The 22,106-nt window shown below is 48.4% G+C and overlaps 3 protein-coding genes across 17 annotated transcripts in view; 1 reads left to right on the forward strand and 2 right to left on the reverse strand.

Annotated features, from left to right (window-relative positions):
* Window positions 1–2,301, forward strand: part of CCDC191 (coiled-coil domain containing 191) — a 21,443-nt gene extending 19,142 nt beyond the window's left edge. For 3 of the 4 annotated variants that reach the window (XM_055710793.1, XM_055710795.1, XM_027816970.2), the window contains one exon: window positions 948–2,300. In XM_055710793.1, coding sequence (XP_055566768.1) covers window positions 948–1,080 — 133 coding nt within the window. In that variant the 3' untranslated portion in view covers window positions 1,081–2,300. Of the gene's footprint in view, window positions 1–947 lie in introns of all 4 variants that reach the window. The other variant, XM_055710794.1, reaches the window with a different exon arrangement.
* Window positions 1–13,087, reverse strand: part of ZDHHC23 (zinc finger DHHC-type palmitoyltransferase 23) — a 13,637-nt gene extending 550 nt beyond the window's left edge. For 2 of the 9 annotated variants that reach the window (XM_055710802.1, XM_055710803.1), the window contains exons 1-4: window positions 12,913–13,087; window positions 11,999–12,700; window positions 11,121–11,288; window positions 108–177 (exon numbers count right to left, since the gene is read on the reverse strand). In XM_055710802.1, coding sequence (XP_055566777.1) covers window positions 108–177; window positions 11,121–11,288; window positions 11,999–12,700; window positions 12,913–13,019 — 1,047 coding nt within the window. In that variant the 5' untranslated portion in view covers window positions 13,020–13,087. Of the gene's footprint in view, window positions 1–107; window positions 178–5,506; window positions 11,037–11,120; window positions 11,289–11,998; window positions 12,701–12,912 lie in introns of those variants that run through there. The other 7 variants (XR_008732321.1, XR_008732319.1, XR_008732320.1 and 4 more) reach the window with 7 other exon arrangements.
* Window positions 13,088–14,173: 1,086 nt separating this feature from the next.
* The window catches only part of GRAMD1C (GRAM domain containing 1C), a 53,592-nt gene continuing 45,659 nt past the window's right edge, over window positions 14,174–22,106 (reverse strand). For all 4 annotated transcript variants that reach the window (XM_055710798.1, XM_055710797.1, XM_055710796.1 and 1 more), the window contains exons 12-18: window positions 21,892–22,034; window positions 20,087–20,190; window positions 19,234–19,413; window positions 17,629–17,686; window positions 17,011–17,121; window positions 16,046–16,151; window positions 14,174–14,396 (exon numbers count right to left, since the gene is read on the reverse strand). In XM_055710798.1, coding sequence (XP_055566773.1) covers window positions 14,319–14,396; window positions 16,046–16,151; window positions 17,011–17,121; window positions 17,629–17,686; window positions 19,234–19,413; window positions 20,087–20,190; window positions 21,892–22,034 — 780 coding nt within the window. In that variant the 3' untranslated portion in view covers window positions 14,174–14,318. The remainder of the gene's footprint in view (window positions 14,397–16,045; window positions 16,152–17,010; window positions 17,122–17,628; window positions 17,687–19,233; window positions 19,414–20,086; window positions 20,191–21,891; window positions 22,035–22,106) is intronic.

Here is a 22,106-nt window from a genome sequence, read left to right on the forward strand (position 1 = left end):
GCAGCCAGTTCACTTCCTGTCCCGTAACTGCATTAGCCATGCATTGTAACAGGAAGAAAAAAAACTATTGTCAAAGTTCAGCAGAAAACAGAAGCGTGTTGACGTACCTCATCATGAAAGCATGCCAGCTGCATGGAGTCACGAATAGGCTGCGCCTGTGCATAGCCCGAACGGGATCTGCAGCACCTCGGAGGAATAATTAAATTAAATTCACCTCTTGCATGGTAGAGCAAACCTGTTCTAGCTTGCTGCGTCAGTAAGATCAGAACAGAGCGCAGTTTAACCCAACAAGCCATCAAACTGAAGGAACCAGGGAAAATTCAGACCCAGAAAGAGACTAGATTCATTCTATGTATGGTCTCATATTAGGAGCATAATCACCTGTCATTCCTCATTCTCTCTTCCCCCAGCGACTGGCCAAGGGCAGTTCAGACCTTGGCATAGCAAACTATTCTTTAGACAGGACCGTTGCTCCCTATGGCCCCTATGGGAACCCAAGGCAAGGCACCTTTGGTGGGGTGATTAAAATCAGGTAAGAATTAAGAGCCCAGCTGCCTGCGCTCACAAGCAGTTGGTCAGGACCAAAGGACCCTGCATTTTTCCTGAAGAAACTGCTTTCAGAGACTCTGTTTATTCTTCAAGAAACATCTTTCATCTTCAGAGTGCTAAGCAAACACCAGCTAATGAATCCTGTCAGGGGGAGGAGCAAAATTCTGGAGGGAGAGGAATAGAGAAGGGCAATGTGTTATTTTTCCCTCACGTGATTGACATATTAATGGAGTGATCTGCATGTAGATATTTAACATGTCACAGCCCAGACTAGCAGCAGAAAGGACAAATCCCGCAGCTGTTATAGAGGAGTTCCCCCCTCAAATGGAACTAATCTTTTGATTACCTGTTGTTATGTACACGTCACTTTGTTCCTTCTGTCCCCAATGTTTTTTAAGGAGACTCACACTGAATGCGTTCAAGGCGTGGAGGCAGTACCCATTACTGATGAAAAAGGAAAGAGAGAGGGAGGAAAGGAGAAACCAGCTCCGCAGGAGAGTAGCTGAAATTCTCCCCAACTTCCGAACGTGACAGAAGAGAGTCAAAGGAGACTGGGAAAGGGGACAGAAAGACTGATGCTGTTCAGTGCTGTCTTCCTGCTGACTGAAACAAATCCAAGGGGAAGTCCTGTCCAGTGCAAACAGTCTCACAGCCAAAGGAAGCTCCCTGGGGTCGCTGCTGTCGTAAACGAAGCATATATGAAAACTTCTCTGATGGTTTTGTTTTGCACTCCAGGGGGTTATTCCCCACAAGGTCCTCCTCGTGTGAAGTCTCCGTACGAGTGTCTTGGCTGGTGGCAGCACGGCCTAGGTAACCAAACCCTAGCACAGAGCGTGTTTCGGGCCAAGACCGTTTCCACACGCAGAGCTGCAGCACTGACACAAATCCTCCTCCATCACAGGAAGCACAGGACTGAACTGCACCTGTTTTTCCTTAAGCAGTCACCTGGTGCTTTTCTGTTGCCAGCACTCTGTAGGGTGACAGCCTGATCAGAGAGCAAACAGACCCGACTGTCAGCTGACCCCTAACCACTACTGTGAACTTGGCCACCCAGAGAACAGGTTCTAGCTAACTGTGCCAGGAGAGTTTGGATGGGAGGAGGAGAGGGAAGAGCTATTTATGCAGATCATATTTGCTAACAATCCAGATCACAGCATCGTGTATGAACAACCTAAAACCTGGATTCTTTTTCAAGGGACTGCCTAGTTCACAGCACTGGCCAGCTCACAAGCACTGCGCTTTGATTCTGGTGGCAAGCAGCAATTCCAAGTTTATAAACCTCTATCTTCTTGTCATTTAAACATTTTCTAAGCTGTTTAACTGTAGTATTAAAGGATGTATTGTGCAAGTCTATCTGGGCCTTTTTGCTTGATCCAGCACTTCAAAACACCCTAAAAATCCAAGAAAAAGGCAGGCTGCTTTTTTACATAAGCTAAAGCTGACATGATTAAAATGAAAGTTTCCTATCACTGTTCAAACTTAACCTGCAGCACAGTGCAGACAGGGGAATGCCGTTAAGGTACGGCATGTCTTGTCTTAGCAACAGCATAAGGCAGGAATCTGGAATGACTTCCCCCTCACAACAAGACAGGCAAAGTTCTCTCCAAAAGCATTTGGCAGTACAGGGAGCACTTGGGTAATGCCAAGAAAACAGTTTACTGTTATCTGTTGCATCAGGTAATTTTTAAAACCTGTATATGCACGGAAAGTTTCCAATAAACCCGAATCTGAAATGAACACAACTGAGCTGGTGGTGCTAATTGTGTCAGAGGCTGTCTGGGTGGCACTAGACAGAAGTCCAGCATCAGGGGCCCAGACTGGCACCAAGCGCTGCAGGCGAAGTGGTACAGGGCAGGTCAAGGTGCCGAAGCACAGCAGCAGGCTCCAGAACTTTAGCATTGGGAATTTGTCCATGCAGAGAGCTCACGGGGGTGCAGTCGGAGAGCCCCTCTGCCCAGAAAAGCCAGGCAAGACTCTCGGCACAGATCTGAAGACAACTGTCACTCCCAGGTGACCCCCCACTGCCATCCTCTACAACCCATGGATGTTTACGTCTCCCAAAGGCTGCTTACAGACCTGAGCACCAGCAGGTCAGATGAGCGCATTATCCCAGTGCAGGGAGCTGAAGGTGCCTGCGTGGAGTGTGGGCGAGCACAGACCATCTGGCTGCATTAAAAAGCAGATTGTGAGAGGAAGCGATAAGCTGAGAGGGCCGAATAACTTGCCTTGCAGGAAAGAACCGGCACTGCAGAAGGGTGGCATCATTTGCAGAGGACTGAGCCAAAGAGGCAGGGAGGAGCGGGGCTGGGGGCTGAGCTACCAAACTGACACCCCAGGGCAGCCAGCAGCCACACTTGGTGCTACCAGCTGCAACCCAGGGGCAGCCAGCAACCACGCTGGGTGCTACCAGCGGCAACCCAGTTTCCTCTTAGCGCACTCTCTCCCTTTGGAAGCCTCTCCCACGTAGTGCCTAACGAGCTCCTGGAACACCTCCGAATCAGCTCTTACGCTCCCCAAGTACTGGTGGCCTTTTCCCAAGCTGACTTCCTCCTTACCCAGGCTTGGCAACAAACAGCAGGGAAAGTCTCCAGCCCACCATCCATCTGGATTCACGGCATAAGGAGGGCAGCAACCCAGAGGATGAGAGGTGAGGGCATATCCTTTCTCAGCTAGAGAGAAGGAAGCGTTACAGCCAGCCGGAGACAGGACATGCTGCAGCTGTAAGGACAGTAGCAGGAATACAGAGCAGCAGAGTGGGTGCACCCACGTGCAGCCTGGTCTTGACCCCAGCAACAGGCTGAGCAGGTGTTGGATCTGCACCTCACAGCTGAAGGGGTGCCCCAAACCACTGGCTACTCAGGGGAGTATCCCGTTTACTGAACTGCAGATTCTTTCCCAGCAATGCCACAGTTGCACATTTTGTTGTCGAGGCTCACAGCTCCCACTCACCATCCGTGAAAATAATACTGCTTATGTGGATTATAAATCCCCCCCAAAGAACTCCAAGTACTGTCAACGCTTGCTTTAGAAACCGGCCTTTGATTCCAAAACTCTCACCTTCAAGGGTTTTCTTCTATTCTTAGTAGCCTTGAAAAACTGATTCTCCAGGTAAGACACCGTTTGGTTGGACATTCCAGCAGCAAGAAGCCAGAAGATCCAGGAGGACCTGTGCTTTGGCACCCCTTTGCCCTTGCCTACTGCTAACGCAGCGCTAGCACAGAGCTGAAGCCTCAGCTGGATCCAGCCGAAGGACAGGGATGACGTTGAGGGATCAGGCGCATGCACGCTGAACGTGGTCTGAATCAAAGGGGAGAGGAGAAGCCCCTCGACTTCCCCATTCAGTCCACACCTGGCTGAAACAACTCCTGCCTCCTTGGCAGAAGCAAGGCTGTGCCTGATGCTGCTGCCGAGAGACTGCCCAGGACACCCCTAAAATCCCTGGCATGATGATAGTGTTTTGCAAATTAAAGCTCCAGCAAACATTTCCCAGCAGGAGGGTGACATACAGAAAAGCTTGTTAGACCAAGGAAACAGGTTCAGCCTGCAGCTGTGCCAAAGCATCCCTCCTGCTCCGGTGCTTGGTTAGACACAGATGTCAATGCCTTAATGCTGGTCATCAGCCCACACTCTCACAGCTCAGGCACGCTCCTGCCTGTCAGCTCCTTGCTTTTCTTAGCAAGAGAGGGAGGTGGCTGCACAGCCAGACTTTCCTTCTCCTGCACAGGGAGGGAGAGAGGATTTTCACTTCGGTGCAACAGCAAACGCAGAAGTGACTGCAAACTCCCCTTCCCCCTCCACTCCACCCCCCGCAGACACCTGCCCTCCAGAGTTCCTTCATGCTTTCCGAAAGACCTCAACCAGGAACATCTTCTCCTCGGTGAATCTGTACACCAGTCCTTCAAAGCCTCCAAGGCCCAGCTCAAACTGGACTTGAAACACTGCCTGAAGCACTAAACCATTCCCTCTGCCTCCTCCCAGGCAAACGAGACTGTAGCTGGGGACTGCAGTTAGCCTGGGACGGGTCCACGCACCACTGCAGGCTGATCCACAGCTCGCATCTTGGCCGGCCTGTTACGGACACCGGCCGCAGTAGCACACCTTGGCCTTCCCCAGCACCAGCTGCCACTCCAGGCATGCTCCTGCTGTGCGGGGGGACATGGCAAGCCGCAAGGGGGGAAAAAAAAATAAGAGCTGGGGAGAGGCAGTAGTCTCACGTGACCCTGTCATCAGCACTGGAGTTAACGAAGCTGGTGGCTGCTGGGGTGTGAGAAGTCTTGACACGTTTTCTGCACACACCGCTCTCACCTAACTACAAGCCCGGCTCACTGCTACCGCAAGGTCCTCGTTGTCAGCGAGTGCAAAGTAATCCTCAAAGAGAAACAGCTGAACAGCAGGCGCAAGTACCACCCAGGCAAATCAAAGCAGAGCTCTGGGAACAAAAGGCACCTGTGATTCTACTCATTGAAAGTCATCTTGCCTTTCAGCAGATGTCCCAATATACCAACAGAATCAAAGGCTACATCTTTTCCCACTGCACAGAGAATATCCACATCATTTCCAAACACGGCTTAGAAGAGGGTTTAAATTAAGAGACTGTTCCTTTTAGGGGTTCTGGATCTATTGTGTGGGCAAGTGTAGGAGGGCAAGCCAGACACTGGACAACAGGCTGGGAGCCTGATGCCACTCATAACGGATTGATTGCTCATGGGATGCAAGATCCTGGTTCAGATCCCCACTGTGGGGGAACATCCCTAGTTTCCAGGCTATCAAGAACTAACAAACCCAAAAATTAACTCTTGCTGAACTGGAAGAGCACTTGTTTCCTAGCTTTTCCGTAGCCTGTTGCTCCCTTATTCCCAAGTTCAGCTCACACATAAACAGCCATGAGATGATGGCAGCTTTTGTTCATTTGACCTGGCTGAGCATGTTGTCATAAATCAACAGGCCACTCCACAGATCATTTCTAATAATTTATTTTGATTCATAATTGCATCCATTTGGAAACACTGAATATGATGCAAAATGGACACATGCGCGCGCACACACACACCCCCCCCAGTCCTTTCAACAAAGCTCACAAATATGTTTCACAAAGTTTCTTCCTAAAGCTTAGAGTGGAAAAAAAACCCACAACCCAAACCCAAACTACCCATTCTCCAAGGCAGACAGTTCTTCCAGAGCCCATCATTCTTCACATTATCATTACAGAAGTTCCATAAAGACAAGATCTTGGGAGGCTGACTTCCCACATTTCAGAAAGAACCTCACCTGTCTGCAGGAAGATTTTTGCTGTACAAACATCCTGATAGCAGAAGAAAATCCTAGGAAACTGTAGAGTTCTTCACTGAAAGCAATACAGGAAAACACATCCATAATCACACACACTTCCTGCCCTAATGAGGCAATATACATTCATATAGAAGGAAAAAACCAAGCACATTATTAAGACATTAGGCAGTGAGGCAGTACCCATTTTATCTTCAGGAGACATTTTACAGCAAATGGTTTCATTAAGACACTTTGAAGAAAAAAAAAAAAAAAAGCACCATCATAGCATGACGGCTGAAACGCGATTAGGAGTCACAAGCAGCGCCAACTCAGGCTCACCAGTGACTTTTGTCATTTGAGGACAAGTTAAATGGAGAAACAGTCGATGTGGGGACCTGTGACTTGCCTACAAAAAAAGCACAATGTCAGAAGACACAGTTAAAGAGTGCCAAGCCACCGTTTACAGGGTGTCTCTAATGGTGCACAGTTCTTACAGTTACCAAACAGCAGGGTGCTGGCATTTGAACACGGGGGGCATTAACACTACAACAGCAGCAACATCAGAACCCTGGCCCTTTAAGAGTTGCCCTGCAGAAGTCCACACTAATCGTGAAACAACAAATACCTTTTAAAAGGTCACGGCTAAAGCAGGATAAGCTAATTTCCAAGTCTGGGCGGAGAAACCTCAAGGCTAGCTATTACCAAAATCCTTCCCTGCTTCTGACCAGCTCTAGGTCCTCTTCTCTTAGGGAGAAACTTCCCAAGGGCCAGCAGAGTACTGTTTTACTGGTTTACCATCTTCTAGACTGCCAGGTACCTGCACATGGTTTTACAGGTGAGACACTGGTCCAGCACCAGTCCTTACCTTAAGGCCACAACACGTGAACCACAAGTCACCTGTCAAAGGCAGGCTGCTCCCACTGCTCCAACACCCAGGCAGCAAGGATCTAGGCAGCTGCTAACACAGCGAGCCCAAGGACTGACCCGATGCCCAGGTTTTAACGTTTTTCTACCAGTGTGGCCAGCAACAATCTCGGCAAGAAAATACTTGGAAAAGCAATTGTCCCTTTAGTGCACAAGAGATCACAACAGTCTGCCCTTGCTACAAGTACAAAAGGGACTGTTACCCTTCAAGGGCTTCTTGCTAATTCTTAGGGCTATTAAAAGGAAAGCTCCAAAGTATGTATCTGAAGCTCGCAACTCCTCTACCCTTTTAGATGCTTTTTAGATATCCTGTTACTTGATGCTTCCCATCTCCCAAGGCATTCACAAGGTAAGTCCTCTGGGGAAGACGCCAGAATGGTAAACAAGAGCCATGTCCTTAAAGAAAAAAGTCACCACTGCTATGCAGTTTACAGCCCTGTGAACTTCCCGTTGGCTGGGGAATCAGCACTGCAGCCTCCTCCTAAAATACCCAGCCTTACAACACTTCTCGTGTCCTGAATGGTTCCAGTTCCCTCTGCAGCAAGTGCAAAAAGAAAATTTACTTTAGCACTTCACCCCCACAATACTGGAGTGGGCTTGACCAAGGTAGCGAACGGTTATGTTAGTCCAGCACCCTTTGTTCCTAATCTATGCCCCAAAGCCCACGCTGCCTGGGAGGCCACCACTCCGAGGGTCTCCGTATAAGCAGTTCAGATGACATCTCCCATGCCAGAGCTCACCAAGAGACAAGGGATAAGGCTACGCTGACAGGCTGCAAAGCAGTGACCAGTCTCTGCCCGTAGGAGACTGAGCCCAACAGAGTCAGGCAATCCCAGGGAAATGACCCGCGATCTGCTCTGCGCTGCTTTCCCCCAGCCAGGGGTAGCAGGACGCTGAGAAACCACTTACCTCAAGCCTGGGAACACTCCCAGAGCTTATCCAGCTCACGGGTGCAGGATTTCTGCCCACGTAGCTCACAGGGACAGAGGGGTTGGCTACCTCCGCTGCAGGGGTTCATTTAGCCCAGGATGTCATTCTGCCTTCATCTTCCCAAGTGCCAGCGGGATGAGATCTGAGCAGATCACAAACCTGCTAGCCCACAGCATCCTGCTCTCCAGGGTTGCCAGGCTCCAGTTCATCTCAGCAAGCACCACAGAACGCCTATGTGCCATAGAAACATTTACAGACAACTCAGGTGGAGGCAACGTCTTTCTGTGAATTCAAACTCCTAGGGTCAGGCTCCAAGCTCCAAACTGTCAGGTCATAGAAGAACAGATAGCACAATCTGCCTGGGTGTCTTTTTTCTTCACACTAGGGCCAGGGAAGCAGCCAGAAACATCTTGGTGTGTTTGGTTAGAGGCAGGAAGCAAGAGAGGTGTCCCCTTTGCCTCCATATAAAGGATTGCTCACTGGATGAAGAGAGGTAAGAGGAGATAAGGGACACTCAGTAACTTTCTGCACAGCCACATTCCAAGTACAGCTGCTCCTCAATTATCTGCTGGTTATAGAAAGTGCCACTTGAGGAAACCAAACAGTGCAAGGAGGGACAGGTTCTTCACCTTAAACAGGGACACATAATCAGGATGTCACGGCAGCGATCTCAAGAGTCGCCCTCAACCCTCTCACCTTTTGGCACCAGGCACCATCCTTCAGAGATAATGCACAGCAGCGCACAGTGCATTTGCATCACTCAGCCAACATCCCCCAGCTGCCTGCCACACAAGCGGCATCAGATCATCACAGCTATGATCTGCGCATGCTGCGCACACATCTAAAAACATCAGTAGCTACAACAAGGCTCTTCCATCTGCTTCTGCATCTCAGGCCCAACTCTTGTGCCATGGTCCCAGGCTTTTCCAGCTAGACCTTTCACATTACTGAAGGGCCAACAACATACACAAAAGGTTTAAAACAAAAAGCGAAAAAAAAGGAGGAAAAAAAAAAAAAAAAAGACCCCACGCACACAAACCAGAAACCATCGTCACCAAAACCTTGGTATTTCAGCTGAAGCTCAAGCCCAGGCAATAGTACAGTTGCAGGCTGATGAGGAACAAGTGGCATCCTTGCAGAACACATAATACATTCATTCACCTGCCAGCTCAGGTCATCTGCCACAAGAAACAGATGGCTCCAGCACATCCTCTCCCTACATACGCAGAGGCTGAACTGTTCCTTGGCTTCCTAGCTTGAAAAAGCAGATCTACAGTAAGGCAGCTCCACAGTGACTGGGTTGAGAGGAGACAGGATCACTGCGTTATTAGCAACACAACAGACCAAGATGCTACCTACCAAAAATGCTATTAGCAGAACTGTCTGCTCTCCCACAGGCTCCCTTCTCCCATAGCCAGAGAGAGGAAGGTAGTTTCCATAACGCTACAGTAACACCAGACAGCACTCTTGTTTTCCCCTCAGCATCCGCTGTTACATGTTGCTTCAACACGTCTCCTCCTTACTTGCTATAGTTACCTGCTGTCTCCTGTCACAATCCATAATCTGAGCAGAAACACTCTGAGGGAGATGAGCCAAGCCTTCAAACCAACACAGACCCAGCCTGCAGAAAGAACGATGAGATTGAAGATGACAGTGTCTTCTCACCCGGTCGGACAGATGGGGATGGAATAACAACTTTATGGGTTAAGAGGTGAAGGGAACTTACAGAGTCCTACAGAAATGTTGCTCACAAAGGCACTTAGTACAAGCATGTATATAGCTGGATGGAAGAGAAGATAGGAAAAAATAAAAATTAAAAATGCACCAGAGAGGAGGGAGCTGTTCAGCGACTGCCTAGACGGTCTCTTTTAGCCAAAGAGCCTGGCTTCTGCAGTGGTCCATCTGTTATCTGTTTGTCCTCCTGACATCTCTGAAATGCCACATGCAGGTACGAGCCAAGGATTCCTTAACCTCTGCAGGAGCCAGTGCTCACTCTGAAGTCCAGCAGTGGGTTCCTCTTGATGCCAGGGTTCACACCTAATGAAAACTCAAGTTCTCAAAACCTTGTGCTCTTCTTCCTGCCGAGCTGAGCTGCACAAAGCTTCCGACAGTGGAAAAAGCAGCAGGCTCCTCCTCTCCAGGTCTGTGCATATGGCTTACTGCTTTCTGCATCCTATTGCTGGCTTCCAGCACACGAAGAACCACTCTGCCTGGGAAAGCCTCTGATGTTGTCAGTGACGGGATAGGCAACCCATACACCGACCACAAAGGAAGTGTGTGGGAGGAGGGAGTCCTAGTGGAAGGGGCCGTTCCCCTGCTAAAGAAAGTCAGTCAACATCATCGACAGAAAAAGGTGTCACACGATGTCTTCAGCAGAGCGCTGTGGAGGAGAAGACCCCAGGCTCAAGAAATGGCCCCAGTTGCATAGGAAACCCCTGTTATACTGGCCAGTGTCTATCACTAACCCACCCAGGAGCCTGCGCCCAGTGTTGTCCCGCAGAGCCAGCCGAGCTTCCCTCTCAGTCACGTTGTAGCTGATGTTCAACAGCTGGATAAGGAGGATGTATCCCATGCCAGCTGTTACAATGGCACAGTACCACACACAGGTGAACGACAGAGCAGAGCTGGCAGCAGGGAAAAAGATGGGAAGGAAGCCATTTAGTTTTGGAGCAGCTGTTTTAGCATGACTGTCCCTGGTAATCACTATCCTTTCAAATCCCTGTCTACATCTGCCACAGTGATCTCACTTTGCTGCTTTCATCAGATAATCCTTGAAGGCTTTCCCAAAATTAAAGCTTCAGGGCTTACTTAACAAGAGCTTTTAGCACTACCAGAGCTACTCTTGCACATTGCTACTGCACTACCTAGCTCTTTACTCTTTCTGTTGTAAAAGTACTGGGTCCTTATTCAAGGACACAATGATGTTCACGCTCAACAGATCACGAGGGCAGAGTCACTCATGCTGGTGTACTCTGCCCATCAGTGGTAGCGCTAGTCTCTGAACTCACGCCTGATGCTCCTCACCGCCCTCCCTGCCCGATATTAACGCTGCCTGTTCTAAGCAGGTAACTCAGTGGGACAGTCCCTTGATAAACAGTGAGGGATGAGAGGAAGAGACAGCACAGATTCCAGACTGTTCAGACCATTACCTGCACCTGGGGGCAAACATATTTAAGGGCGTATCTATATAGGACAAAATAGACGGACTTCAAATCCCAGCTCCTCCAACAACTTCTTCCAAATAAAGGGTGATCTCTCCCCGAGTCTCAGGCTCCACACCTTGGCAAAAGCAGTAATGCATCACTGCTTTCCAGAGCTTCTTAAGGAGCACTTTTTGGTCAGATTTGACAGCCAACACCACTGGCCTAGAGCACAGAATGATGAACAGGAACTAAGCTGCCTGACCAAGCCTGTTCCCACCCCAGCTCTCTCCCAGACAAATCTCTCACCTGTAGTCAGAATAGGCCCCAGGGCAGTAGAACAATGCCACAAACGGAGTTCGGCCCCTACAGATGGTGTGCAGGGTCAACGTAATTCCATACACAGAGGTGAGCATGAAGAAGGAGAGTGCAAGGATGAATGCTTGATGGTTCTGCTCCCCTACACAGCTGTTAATCCTCCAAAAGGAAAGAAGAGAATACTTTGCTTAAAAAGAAAAGAAACTGGCTTCTCTTTCCTGCTCCCTCCCCCAGCTGTCAAGAGAACCTAATTTCTAAGGTGCTTCTATACAACACAGGCTAAGAACTTTGAAATACATTCAAGGAAGCTTTATAGCTTTTTCATGGAAAGGTTATAGGCACAAGTCAATAAACCAGTAGGGCAACAGTAGTAGACTGTTTGCCTCAAACTGTTAACAAGTATGGTATCCTTTGCTGAGACATATCTATACCCTGCTGCTGCTTGGCTCCAGTACTGCATGCAGACAGGCAGCTTTAGGCTCCCTTGCCCCAGGAGAGCACTAATGCAATTTAACTGCAAGACTGCTAGTGCTCAACAGACTGAGCCTAAAAAATAAAACAAAAAGCCACTCAAAACCACAGGCCCAAAAAACCCTCCCAAATGAAAACCAGCAGAGAACCAGAGGCAATTCTGAAGTACGCTGCAGAAGTTATCAGCTATCAAGTCAACCCGCTTACAAGAAACAAAGTTGTTTAAATTGTTCTTTAATACAGTAAACGCACATTTACTGTTTTAAAGGACATCACCAGGTCTTGCACATAAGAACAGCAACCCCATTCAACAGGGACTGTAAAAAAAAGAATCTAACTTAAAAAGGGAGAGAACTTGAAAGAGAGGGCGTGTATAGATTCAGCAGTGCAAAACCTACCAGACACAGTGATGGTCCAGTCTCCTTACGCACCGGCCACAGAGCCGACAGTGCCCTGCTCGGGCAGGTCTGACCAGCTGGCATTTAGCACACCAGTCCTTCTTCACACCTTCTGGTTCCTCAGCTGACAGCCTGGAATAGCCTTTGGCTTCCCCATTCACAGCACGGCTGCTGGCGGCTCCTGAGGAGGTGACGCCATGGAGCCCGTTGGAGCTCCCTCTAACACTCTTGTTGGGCAAACCCTGGTGCGACACCTTCTCGTTGCTTGCTGGGATGGGGAGGTACCCGGGGTCCTTCTTGGCTCGAGACAGAGCTGCAAGCATAAGAATTACCCCACAGGTGAGAGCGACCACTTGGGCATACCCCACGCGGCCGCGGGGAACCACCTCCTGCAGAAACACGTAGTACATGTAGCCCAGGGAGAAGAGCCCCAGGCTCAAGAAGAAGAGAGTCCGCTCCTTCCTCCTGTGGGTGAGGTAGTAATACCAGAGCACCAGCACGGGCAGGGATGTCAGGATGACCAGCCCCAGCAGGAAGTGCAGCGCGGCGATGTGGAGGAAGACGGGCAGCAGCACCAGCGGCGGCACGAGGCTGACGTTGACCTTCACGGCCCCTGCGAACCAGGGGACCCGCACCCGGTCCGCGACCGTGTCGGCGATTCTCCCCAGAGCTCCCGGCGGCAGCGACCGGCACGTCAGCCACCTGTTGGGGGGGAAGCGCAGGCACCGGCTGGCGGGCGGCCGGGCGGGCAGCCGCGCTCCCCGGCCCTTCCCCGGCCCCCGCCCGGCTGCCCGAGGGCGGCCCGCACCCCCCGCTGCCCTCCCCTCAGCGCCGCTGCCCCGGGGTCCCTCCCTCCCGCCAGCCGAGGCCAGGGGCCCGCCCGGGCGGCCCCGCGGGGGTGGCGGCGCCCTCACCTCTCGCAGCCCTCGTCCAGGTCCTCGCAGTCGCAGCAACACGCCGCCAGGTGGTTCCTCTCGCCCCTGCGGTCCACGTACTCGCAGCAGCAGAGCGGCTCCTCCATGGCCGCCCTTCCCCGCCGCCCGCCCCTCAGCCGCCGCGGGGCGCGGGACGCGGCTCCCGCCCGCCAGCGCCGCCGCCCCGCCCCCTCCTCGCCGCAGGTAGCTCGCGCCCCGCCCCCCCCGGCGGAGCCCCGCCGCCATTGGCCGCCCGCGCCCCACGCGGCTCCCGGCCGCGGAGGGGTGCGGGGGGGGGGGGGGCGCGAGGGACACCCCCCGCCCCGGGCCCGTCCACCTGACGGCGGAACAGCCCAATGCCCGCCCGGGGGGGCGGGACTGCCCGTGACGCGGCGGCACCTGCCTTAAAGGGCCAGCGCAACAGGTGGCGCCGCGGGGTCCCGCCGCCCCCGGCCGCGGAGAGGTCCCCAGCCCGCCCCGCCTCCCCGCCGCGGGCGGGACGGAGGGGACGGAGCAGCGACACGCGTGGCCGCGCTGCGGCCCGGGACCCCGGCACCCCCCGGGGCTGCAGGCAGCGGGGCTCGGCTGTGTGACCGCGGGGAGCCCCCCCTGCGCCCCCAGGGACGGTGCCGCTTCCCTCGCTTTGCGTTATTTCCATCTTCAGTCCCTCAAGCTGCTTCGAAGCAGCGGGAAGGCAGGAAGGGGCCGCCCCGGCAGCGGGCCCGGCGCCCCGGAGCTGCTGAGCAGCCCTCGCCGGAGGGAAAAGACCGAGGGCTGGAATTTCTCCGGGAGAGCTACAGCCATATGGCATAAGCAGGCTGCCAGAGCTGGCGGCACGCGGGAGAGGTAGCAGAGCTGTATGAACCATTTTCCTGTTTGCTTAATTAATCTTCAAAATATTCATCCTTAAAGATGGTGACTTGTTTTTACACGGTCTCCATGGCTAAAAAAAAAAAAACCAACCAAAAACACACACACAAACAAAAAACCACGCACCTAAAAATGCCGTGGCTGTGAAACCACTGCCTGTGCTTTCTCTCCACAGCACTCTTTGCTTGGTGGTAGTTTTGGAGGTTGACCTAAACGGCTGTGACCCTGCTCTGCTGAGGGTGCTCTCCCCTCCTCCAAAAGCCTGCAGCTCCCTTAACCCGCAGCACACACAGCCTGGGGTCCAAAAGCCCTGCGCTGCCGGCGAGCGAGACTCTGCAGGACACGGGGCTGGCAGGAGAGAGCACCACGCTACGGGAATACAGAACCCAACTTACTTCTTCCAGAAACCTTTATTCTGTGCAGCTTTTCAGCCAAATGGTAAAGAGTCCGAAGGTGACAGTGACAATCCCTACCCCGCAAGTCCTCACACACAGAGCTGTTCTTCCGACTCCTTGAAGGGAAGGCTGCTGTGGGTATTAACTCTCAGTCTTGCCGCTCTGTGTCCTGTTCAAGTGGTCAAAGCTTCTTTGGAGCATGGAAAGGGAGATCTTCAGCTGCCAAGATACAACCATCACACCCCACCCAATTACTTCGGTTAGTCTCCTGCATGGGTGAAGGACATCAGCAAAACAATGTCTCCCTCCTCCTTTTCTCTTAAGGGTTTCATGCAATTTCCTTCCCCGTTTCTATTAGCAGTTGCCTTCCTGTGCTGTGCTCTAACAGCTGTACTCCGGAGTTTGTAATTACCAACAGTCCAGTGTGATAAAGTCTTAACACCTCAGCAGACAACAGTGCAGAAGATAAGCCATCCCACTCATTTTTAGTCAGTTAAATGTTCATAGCAAATACTCTTAAGGAATACAGCAGCAAAGCATGAATTTTCTTTTAATACTTGGCCCTTTCCAGTGCATTTTGGTGCACAAAATGTTTAGATTGACAACCGTCAGAAAACCCAAGGTAACAGGCACTAAGATGTGTCATGACTTCCAGACACATTATTTCCATGTGTTATTTGGGATGAAAAAGGTGACTGAATTCTCACTTTTTTTTTTTTAAAGTTGTGGGGGTTTGGGTTTTTTGTGGTTTTTTCCCCACTCTGCGTGTTCAAAAAACAGTTTAACACTTCAGAATTAGTAATTGTTTGGGTAGTAAGCAGAGAAAATGAAAAGGGCATGGAAACCAGGAAATTCATTTCTACAGTGAAATTTTCAGCATTTGGAAGCTTTTTCAAGCTGTGATCAAAATGGTTAATAGATTAATAGCAATTTTGTGCGCAGAGACACCTCTGAACAAGGAATGTAAGAAATGGCTTCTTTTTCTACCCTCCTTTACTGTGTGGGAGAACACAGAGCAAAGTGGTGATGGATAGAGGTACATGTGAACTCCCCCACAGCTTTCCTAATCTAATAATTTCTTCTGTCACATTTTAAGATTTAATAAAAGAACTTAAAATCAGAACATTCATAGGTTATAAGTAAAAAAAAAGTATTTACTGTCCCTTCACTTACTGAGTGGAAATTTCAGCCTAGGGGTTTTCCAGTCCTGGATTCAGGATCAGAGAAACACAACAGTATTCAATCTTTTTTTTTATATATATATATATCATCTGTGGTATGAAGAGCCTGGAAGTGTAAGTTACTGAGGAGGATTAACTCCACAGCCATGGAACCTTTCAGAAACATATGGTCTGTAGAATTTATTTTTCACTGGAGCTTAGGTGGCCCATTGATGTCAAGGCTAAGTGAAGCTCTCACCAATATCTAGAAGAGTAGGGAGGAGCAAAAACCAGGATAAACCTGCATGAAGAAGCCTCATAATGACATGCGCAAACACTTAAAAATTGTGGTTTGAGTCTTCTTAGAAGAGAGGATTTGTTTTGAATTACTCCAGTCTTAGCTTTGTCAAGATTCAGAACTGCATCAACATATGTACTTGACAGGTTTAAGAGAATTGACATGAGTATTTAAACTTAGTTAAAAAAAAACCAAACAAAACCACAACACACCACCACAACCCAAAACACCAGAAACATGAGCATTGCCTATGTGCCAAATTGAAGCCTAGGACAAAACAGGTTAAGGAGTCAAGAAAACTTTAGTTAGCACCAGAAGACACCAAACAAAAGCTATGATGGCATAAGGGAGAAAGAAAGCTTGAGTTGCTGAGTAAGAAGAATATCACCGAGAAAGACTGGCAGACCTACCTGCTCAAGCATTTCAATTGAGTCTCTTAAAACTCCCTTCACATGCTTAACCTGTTCCTTATCATACTGAGGGATCTCCTCTTTTGATACCATTTCTGGGGATATACTGAAAGAGATGGAGATCACATCAGAAACATGAAACAAGCACCTCCATGCCTTTCTAAAAGCAACTGCTCTCTGCAACCATTGCTCTGCCACTGCTAAAAGCATCCTTTTCCAAAAGCCACATAAAAAGCTGCCTGCAGGTGAATTTTGATCCTCGCTGCCTTGAAGATACTGCCTCAGACCTTTGTAGACAACAGCCACCACCACCAAACGTGCTTGCATTAAGTCTACAACGTAAGTTCTCACACTTCAGAAAGCAAGACCTTTCTTATGAAGAAAGTTACTCTAATCAGTTCTGAGATAATCTCTACGGAAGGTCACCACACCACTTCCATACTCAAGATCAGGTTATGGTTTTCAGACTTGTTGATCACATATTTGAGAGAGGAAGCAACATCTGAGCCTTTTTCACGTGTCTGAATACAAAAGGCACCCCCTAACACAAAAGTTTGAGGGGGAGAGGAGATTTAGCAGAAGAGTCACAGAAACAGGCTAAAAAAGCTAAATGAATTGTTAACATTACATTTGAGACCATGCTGGTTCACCCAAGATGAAGTGAACGCTTCGGTTCTGCGATCAGCACTACGATATTCACAGAAGATGAGTCACAGCAGGGTGATAATACGCAAGCTAAGGTTAACACTCCCAAAAAACAGCTTGTCAAAGGAGAAATTTATTTCTGCAAGATGTAGTCAGACATGTCACTGGATATCAGCACAGACCACAGAAAAGCAGCAAGCCGCAGCAGCTTTTGAAAACTTACCCTCAAGTTTGATTGTTTAAAATGCATTTCTTTAGATCAGATTCTCACATAAGCTGAGGAAGAAAGAAAGAAAGCAAAGTCTGTGAATTCAACTTACTTCAGAGAGCTTTCTTCCTGAAGCTGGACATGATAGAGAGACTGAGCTGCATGCTCTATCTTTGACAGTTTGAAAAACAGTGTTATATTCAGCAAGACCAAGAGCAGCAAACTGTAGAAAGAAGAGAACAAAAAAAATCAGGTCCTGTAACAGTTCCTGTTGCAATGATACAGAAACAATGTCTTGGCTAAAAACAGCTAAGGAAAGAAGCCTTCTGGGAGGAAAACACACCCCAAAAGGTTTGTGGCTGTGCTATACTGAAAATAAACATCTATCCAGACAACTCTAAGCGTTAAGCTACGTAACAGCAACCAATGGGAATGACAACAGTGTCTCCTGTTGGAACTTTTAAAACTTGTGTTTTAATGCGTAAATTCTAGATATTTCTTTTCTAATAGGATCAGACCCAAGTAAATCTGCAAGGCAGACTAGCTTGGCAAGTCAGCATTTTCATTCAGTGTCACTTCACAAGTTAATCCATTCCCCTCCTATACCAGAGTGCTCCATTCAAATTAGGTTATTATGCTACATGCAACGTTAACATGCAAGGGAGGTACAGACAGACAAAGACAAGATGAGCTCGAGTCAAACCATATTTTAATGCAAGTGAGTACTTACAAGACACTCATTACTACAATGATGGTGGTGGTCCTACTTACAGCATCTCTTTTCCTTCCTATAGGGCATGGAAGAGAAGGAGGTTAAAAAGTACTGAAGCACATTTCTAAAGGATGCTTGCAGATACATGTCAGTCAGTGCCCAACATTTCACACAGAACAGCTCAACAGCTGCTGATGGGGAAAAAAAAACCAACTACCAGATCATGTGGGTGCACAGGATCATCTCCAACATTTGCAGAGGTGTTTTTGCAGTCATGTCAGATAAGTCAGCTGGACAGTCAGGCTCTTCCAGCAGGAGCAGGATTCTCCCTACCCCAGTACTTGGGGGGTGGGGGGGGGTGGGGGAGGGGAACAGCACTGGGGCATGTTCACATTAAACCTAGACAGCCTGAGAAGGTTACAGTCCATCCATTACCAACACTCATTCAGCACATACGCTGCTAGCCACACACAAGCAGAGACAGGCTGCAAAATGGCTCTCTTTTGCTTGCTCTTCTGCCCCTATTAGTCTTTCTGATAACTAGTGTCAAATGAGCTTCTCCTGTAACTTGTCCCATCCTTATTGGCTTGGTTTATATTTTGACCTGAAGACAAACTTTTGAAAGAGCACCTCCTAGTCATCAAGCAACAGAGATCAGACGCTACTGAGGCTGAGGAAGCGTGCGTGTCCTCTCCAGACTGAGCAGCGATCACCTACCACAGTGGGCAGGCTGACCTTTAAATGTAATTACCCGTTCCTCTCAAACAGTTCCTTACATTCATGTTTCCTGCCCTGGGCAAAGGGCATACATGAACGCTATAGCGTATACCGAGACACACTCACCTGAAAACATGGAGCAGCAGTAGCAAAATTAAGCAATCGGGAAGTAATCTCAGTTAGGTAAACAGCCCATTACACATGCTGGTGATCCAGATGTTCTCTCGGTACTATACTCAGTGTTGCCTCCCACTTTAGGAAAGAGCACTTGCTCCTACTTCAGTGTGTACAATTCATCTTGTGGCATGAAACCCACCATTCTCTGCTACACGTTAGCACACAGATGTTCCTCATCTCTGTAGGTGTAGCTAATACTGTATATGCTAGTGACCAAGCCTGTCACACCTAGGGGCAGTGGAACTAAGAAATGCTTCAGTGACCCACAAGTTACAGAAGCATAAAAAAACCCCAACAAGGAGATTAAAAGTCCAAGAGGTGAGTGACAAAGTTTAATCAACCCATGACTGGAACGTGCTGTTATTTGGAGAAATCAAGCCATTTTTCAGCAACCTTACAAAAGTCAGGTTAAATTTCTTTCTGATCCCATCTCATTTTCAATCCTGTGCAGGTACAGTGCAGCATTTTGGGTTTTAGTTGGTTTTTGTTTGTTTGTTTTAAAAACAGAAGGTGAGATTAGGTTTGATTTTATGATATACTCATCATAGAAGCAACTATGGATGCTCCAATTATTTTATGCAAGCTCAAACACACTAAAGCATCTGCTATCACACCAATTAGATAAAGGCAATGAGTGTAACATACATGCAAGTGTTACTCATGCACTACTTTAAGAGTTAAGCTTTCTTGAACACACCTTCTGAAAAGACTCGATATAAAGATTCCTACCTATTATGCTGCCCTGGGACTCCACTCCCATGTCACCAGAAGAGTGTTGGGAAGAACGTTTGGGAAGTGATTCTGCCAGACTCCGGTGTAAAGTGCGTCGTCTTCGTCTCAGGGCAACGAGTTTTCCAGAGTCTTCTATAGACTGGTTAATTGCATATTCCTCCATTAGGAGATCTGATTCTACAGCGGAAAAAATAAGGTTACCAAACTTTCAAAAGGAAAGCTGAAAAGCCTAGCACTGAAGACTTGAATTGAGAGATACGGAGGGTGGCAGTGAGAGGAGTAAGCACACCTTCTAGTAGATGTACTCCTTGACTTGCACTAGCTGTCCTATTTGCTAGAGGGCCCTTTGTACGCTTTTCAGATACAGTGTATATCCAGCCTATGCAGGATTGTTTAACGATACGTTAGGCAGCACTTCAAGACACCGTTAGACTGAGACCAGGAATTGTGTTAGACTGTGAGCCTGCAGCCACGGCTGGCCAGGCTGTTAACAGACACAGCCAGGGAGCCTGCCAAGTGCCACTGCTTCTCCTCTCATACCCACAATCAAGGACCTGCTTAAAGATAGGCACATGCAGCTGAGAGTAACAGCTTTCCCACTGCTCCTCCTGTTTCCTTCGGAAAGCAATTATGACAAAGTATACAAGAGCTCCTCATTAGCATGAAGCCACGAGGCTTCTTTTACACCCTGAAACTGGCAGATACACTGACGTCAGGAACGTCTGACTTCACGATTCCTTTGGTGTTGCCTCCTTTTCAAACCATCCTTTAAGGAATAGAGTTAGAGACATGAAAACATACGTAGGAAACGTAACCTTCTTACTCCAGCACAAAGAAGAAAATGCCTCACCAAGTTGTTTGAAATTTTCCTGTATGCCTCCCCAGGTATTCTTCTCGATTACAGACTTGACAAGGCCCCAAGGCTGTTTTTTGTACTTCACTTCCGCAGAAACCCTAATAAACAGAATGCAAGAGTGAGTTTACTCTTCTAGGTAGCAGTGATAGCAGAAATCCCTCATTAGAAGGAGGCTTCTAGCTTACATCCATAAACTGAGATACCAGCTGGAACTGCCTTGGCTTTCCACCTGGGTAGCTCTTACACTGAAGCAAGGCAAGAGACACACAGCAGCGAAGACAAAGTATCTAGCTAAAGCCTCAGCACATCAGAATGTCCAAATTATGGGAAACATTTTGGTGTTTTCCTTCACACTCAGACTAGCAGAGAATTTCTTTCCTCTGAAGTGTTCTCATTTTTAACATGTTTAAAATAAGCTTCAGGCTTTCAGATCAGAGTCCTGTTTTTTACTCTGTGTGTATACACAATGGATTACACAGGCATCGCAGTGGCAGCAGGTGAAATTCATTATCACCAATCACACATCAAGTGCTTAGATCCTACCCTGGGTAGACAGAAATTAAAACCTGTCTTCCTGTGAGCGTGACAGAGGGGAAGTGACATTCCTACCTCGTGTTCCCCAGGTCAAGGCTAATCAATAATGCTTCCAGAATAAAAATAAAATGGAGTAGAACCCTTCAGAGGGCTGCTTTAACAGCTGAATGAGTCCCAAAGCGTTTCATAAAGGACAAAAGGAGAGCCTGTGGTTTTGATTTAAGTCAAGAATGCTGACCATCCTAGAATACACTTTTTTCAGTGTTTTCAAATAATCATCCAAATCAGTAAGCCTGCTGTCTTTCTAGTCTAACCAAACAGCATCATTCAAACAGCTTCTGAGCCATTTTAAACACAGTACAAAGACAGCTGTAACACCATCATGCACCTTCTGTTCCATACATGCTTTATGCACCATACTGAAACCTAGGTTTTTGCTCTTACCCTAGGGTTACTATGTGTCTCACACAAAATATAGCTCTCAACAAGGAAGAACGACTCAAAAAAAAAATATCATCCAGAACAGTTCTTCAAGGACCTTTCTCTTCCCTTCTCCCAGCAGAGAGGGAGTCTTCAGCACTTTTATAGCCTGAGATAAACCAGGATAAAATCCAGGCTTGCTTACCTTTCCTGGGTACTGATGAAGTTTGAAATAAAAGGCCTTACTAAAGGGAGCACAAAACCTACCAAGGATTACAGTCAGAAAGTAACACAAATGCACTGAACATGGAACTTCATCACTTCAGGTGTTTTCAACAAGTGGGAAGGGAAAGGGAAGTGCCTTTTAAGACTCCCCTACCTAGGTAAAGTTTAATAATGGAGTCAAAATTTTCTCCAGTGCCCTCCCTGCAAAAGTAGGTACATTCCCTCTTCCCTGCACCTTCCTGTGAAATCATCCTCACCTGCAGGCCCTTAACAAGGGTATCTGGGAAATTGTTACAAAACATCTCAGGCAGTTCCAATTTATCCCACTCACCCAGCTGCACATGAAAATACAAGGTGGTCAGAGCCCACTTCAGTCTTGGACACAAGTTCTGTACCTCAGAGTCAACATAAAGAGTTCATTTATCGCTGCATTAATGAGACCCAAGCACAGCATACACATGATGAGATAAACCAAGCTTATTTTTCAGAAGAGATCCCCAACTTCAAGAGAAACTGACCTTCTCTACGCTGTTGGCAGATCTTTTGATAAGCACACTTCACCAACCCGTAACATACGTGCCTTGGCATCTCCCCTCCCACTGTGCACCAGTCAGGCTCACCGTAATCGACACTTGTGACTGGATGTGCGGCTGATGCAGTATCTGTTCACAGTGTAGAAGTAATCATGGTAGGGGACATCATGGGTCAGTACCTCAGCATCCACCTGATAAGACTGACCTTTCTGGCTCTGCTTATGCAGGATCTACCATAAAAAAAAATAAAAATGAGAAGGTATATTCATGGTATCTGGTTGCTTTTTTTGGGTCCCACTCCC

The sequence above is a fragment of the Falco cherrug genome, chromosome 5 (genome assembly GCF_023634085.1).
Source record: "Falco cherrug isolate bFalChe1 chromosome 5, bFalChe1.pri, whole genome shotgun sequence".
Classification (NCBI taxonomy): domain Eukaryota; kingdom Metazoa; phylum Chordata; class Aves; order Falconiformes; family Falconidae; genus Falco; species Falco cherrug.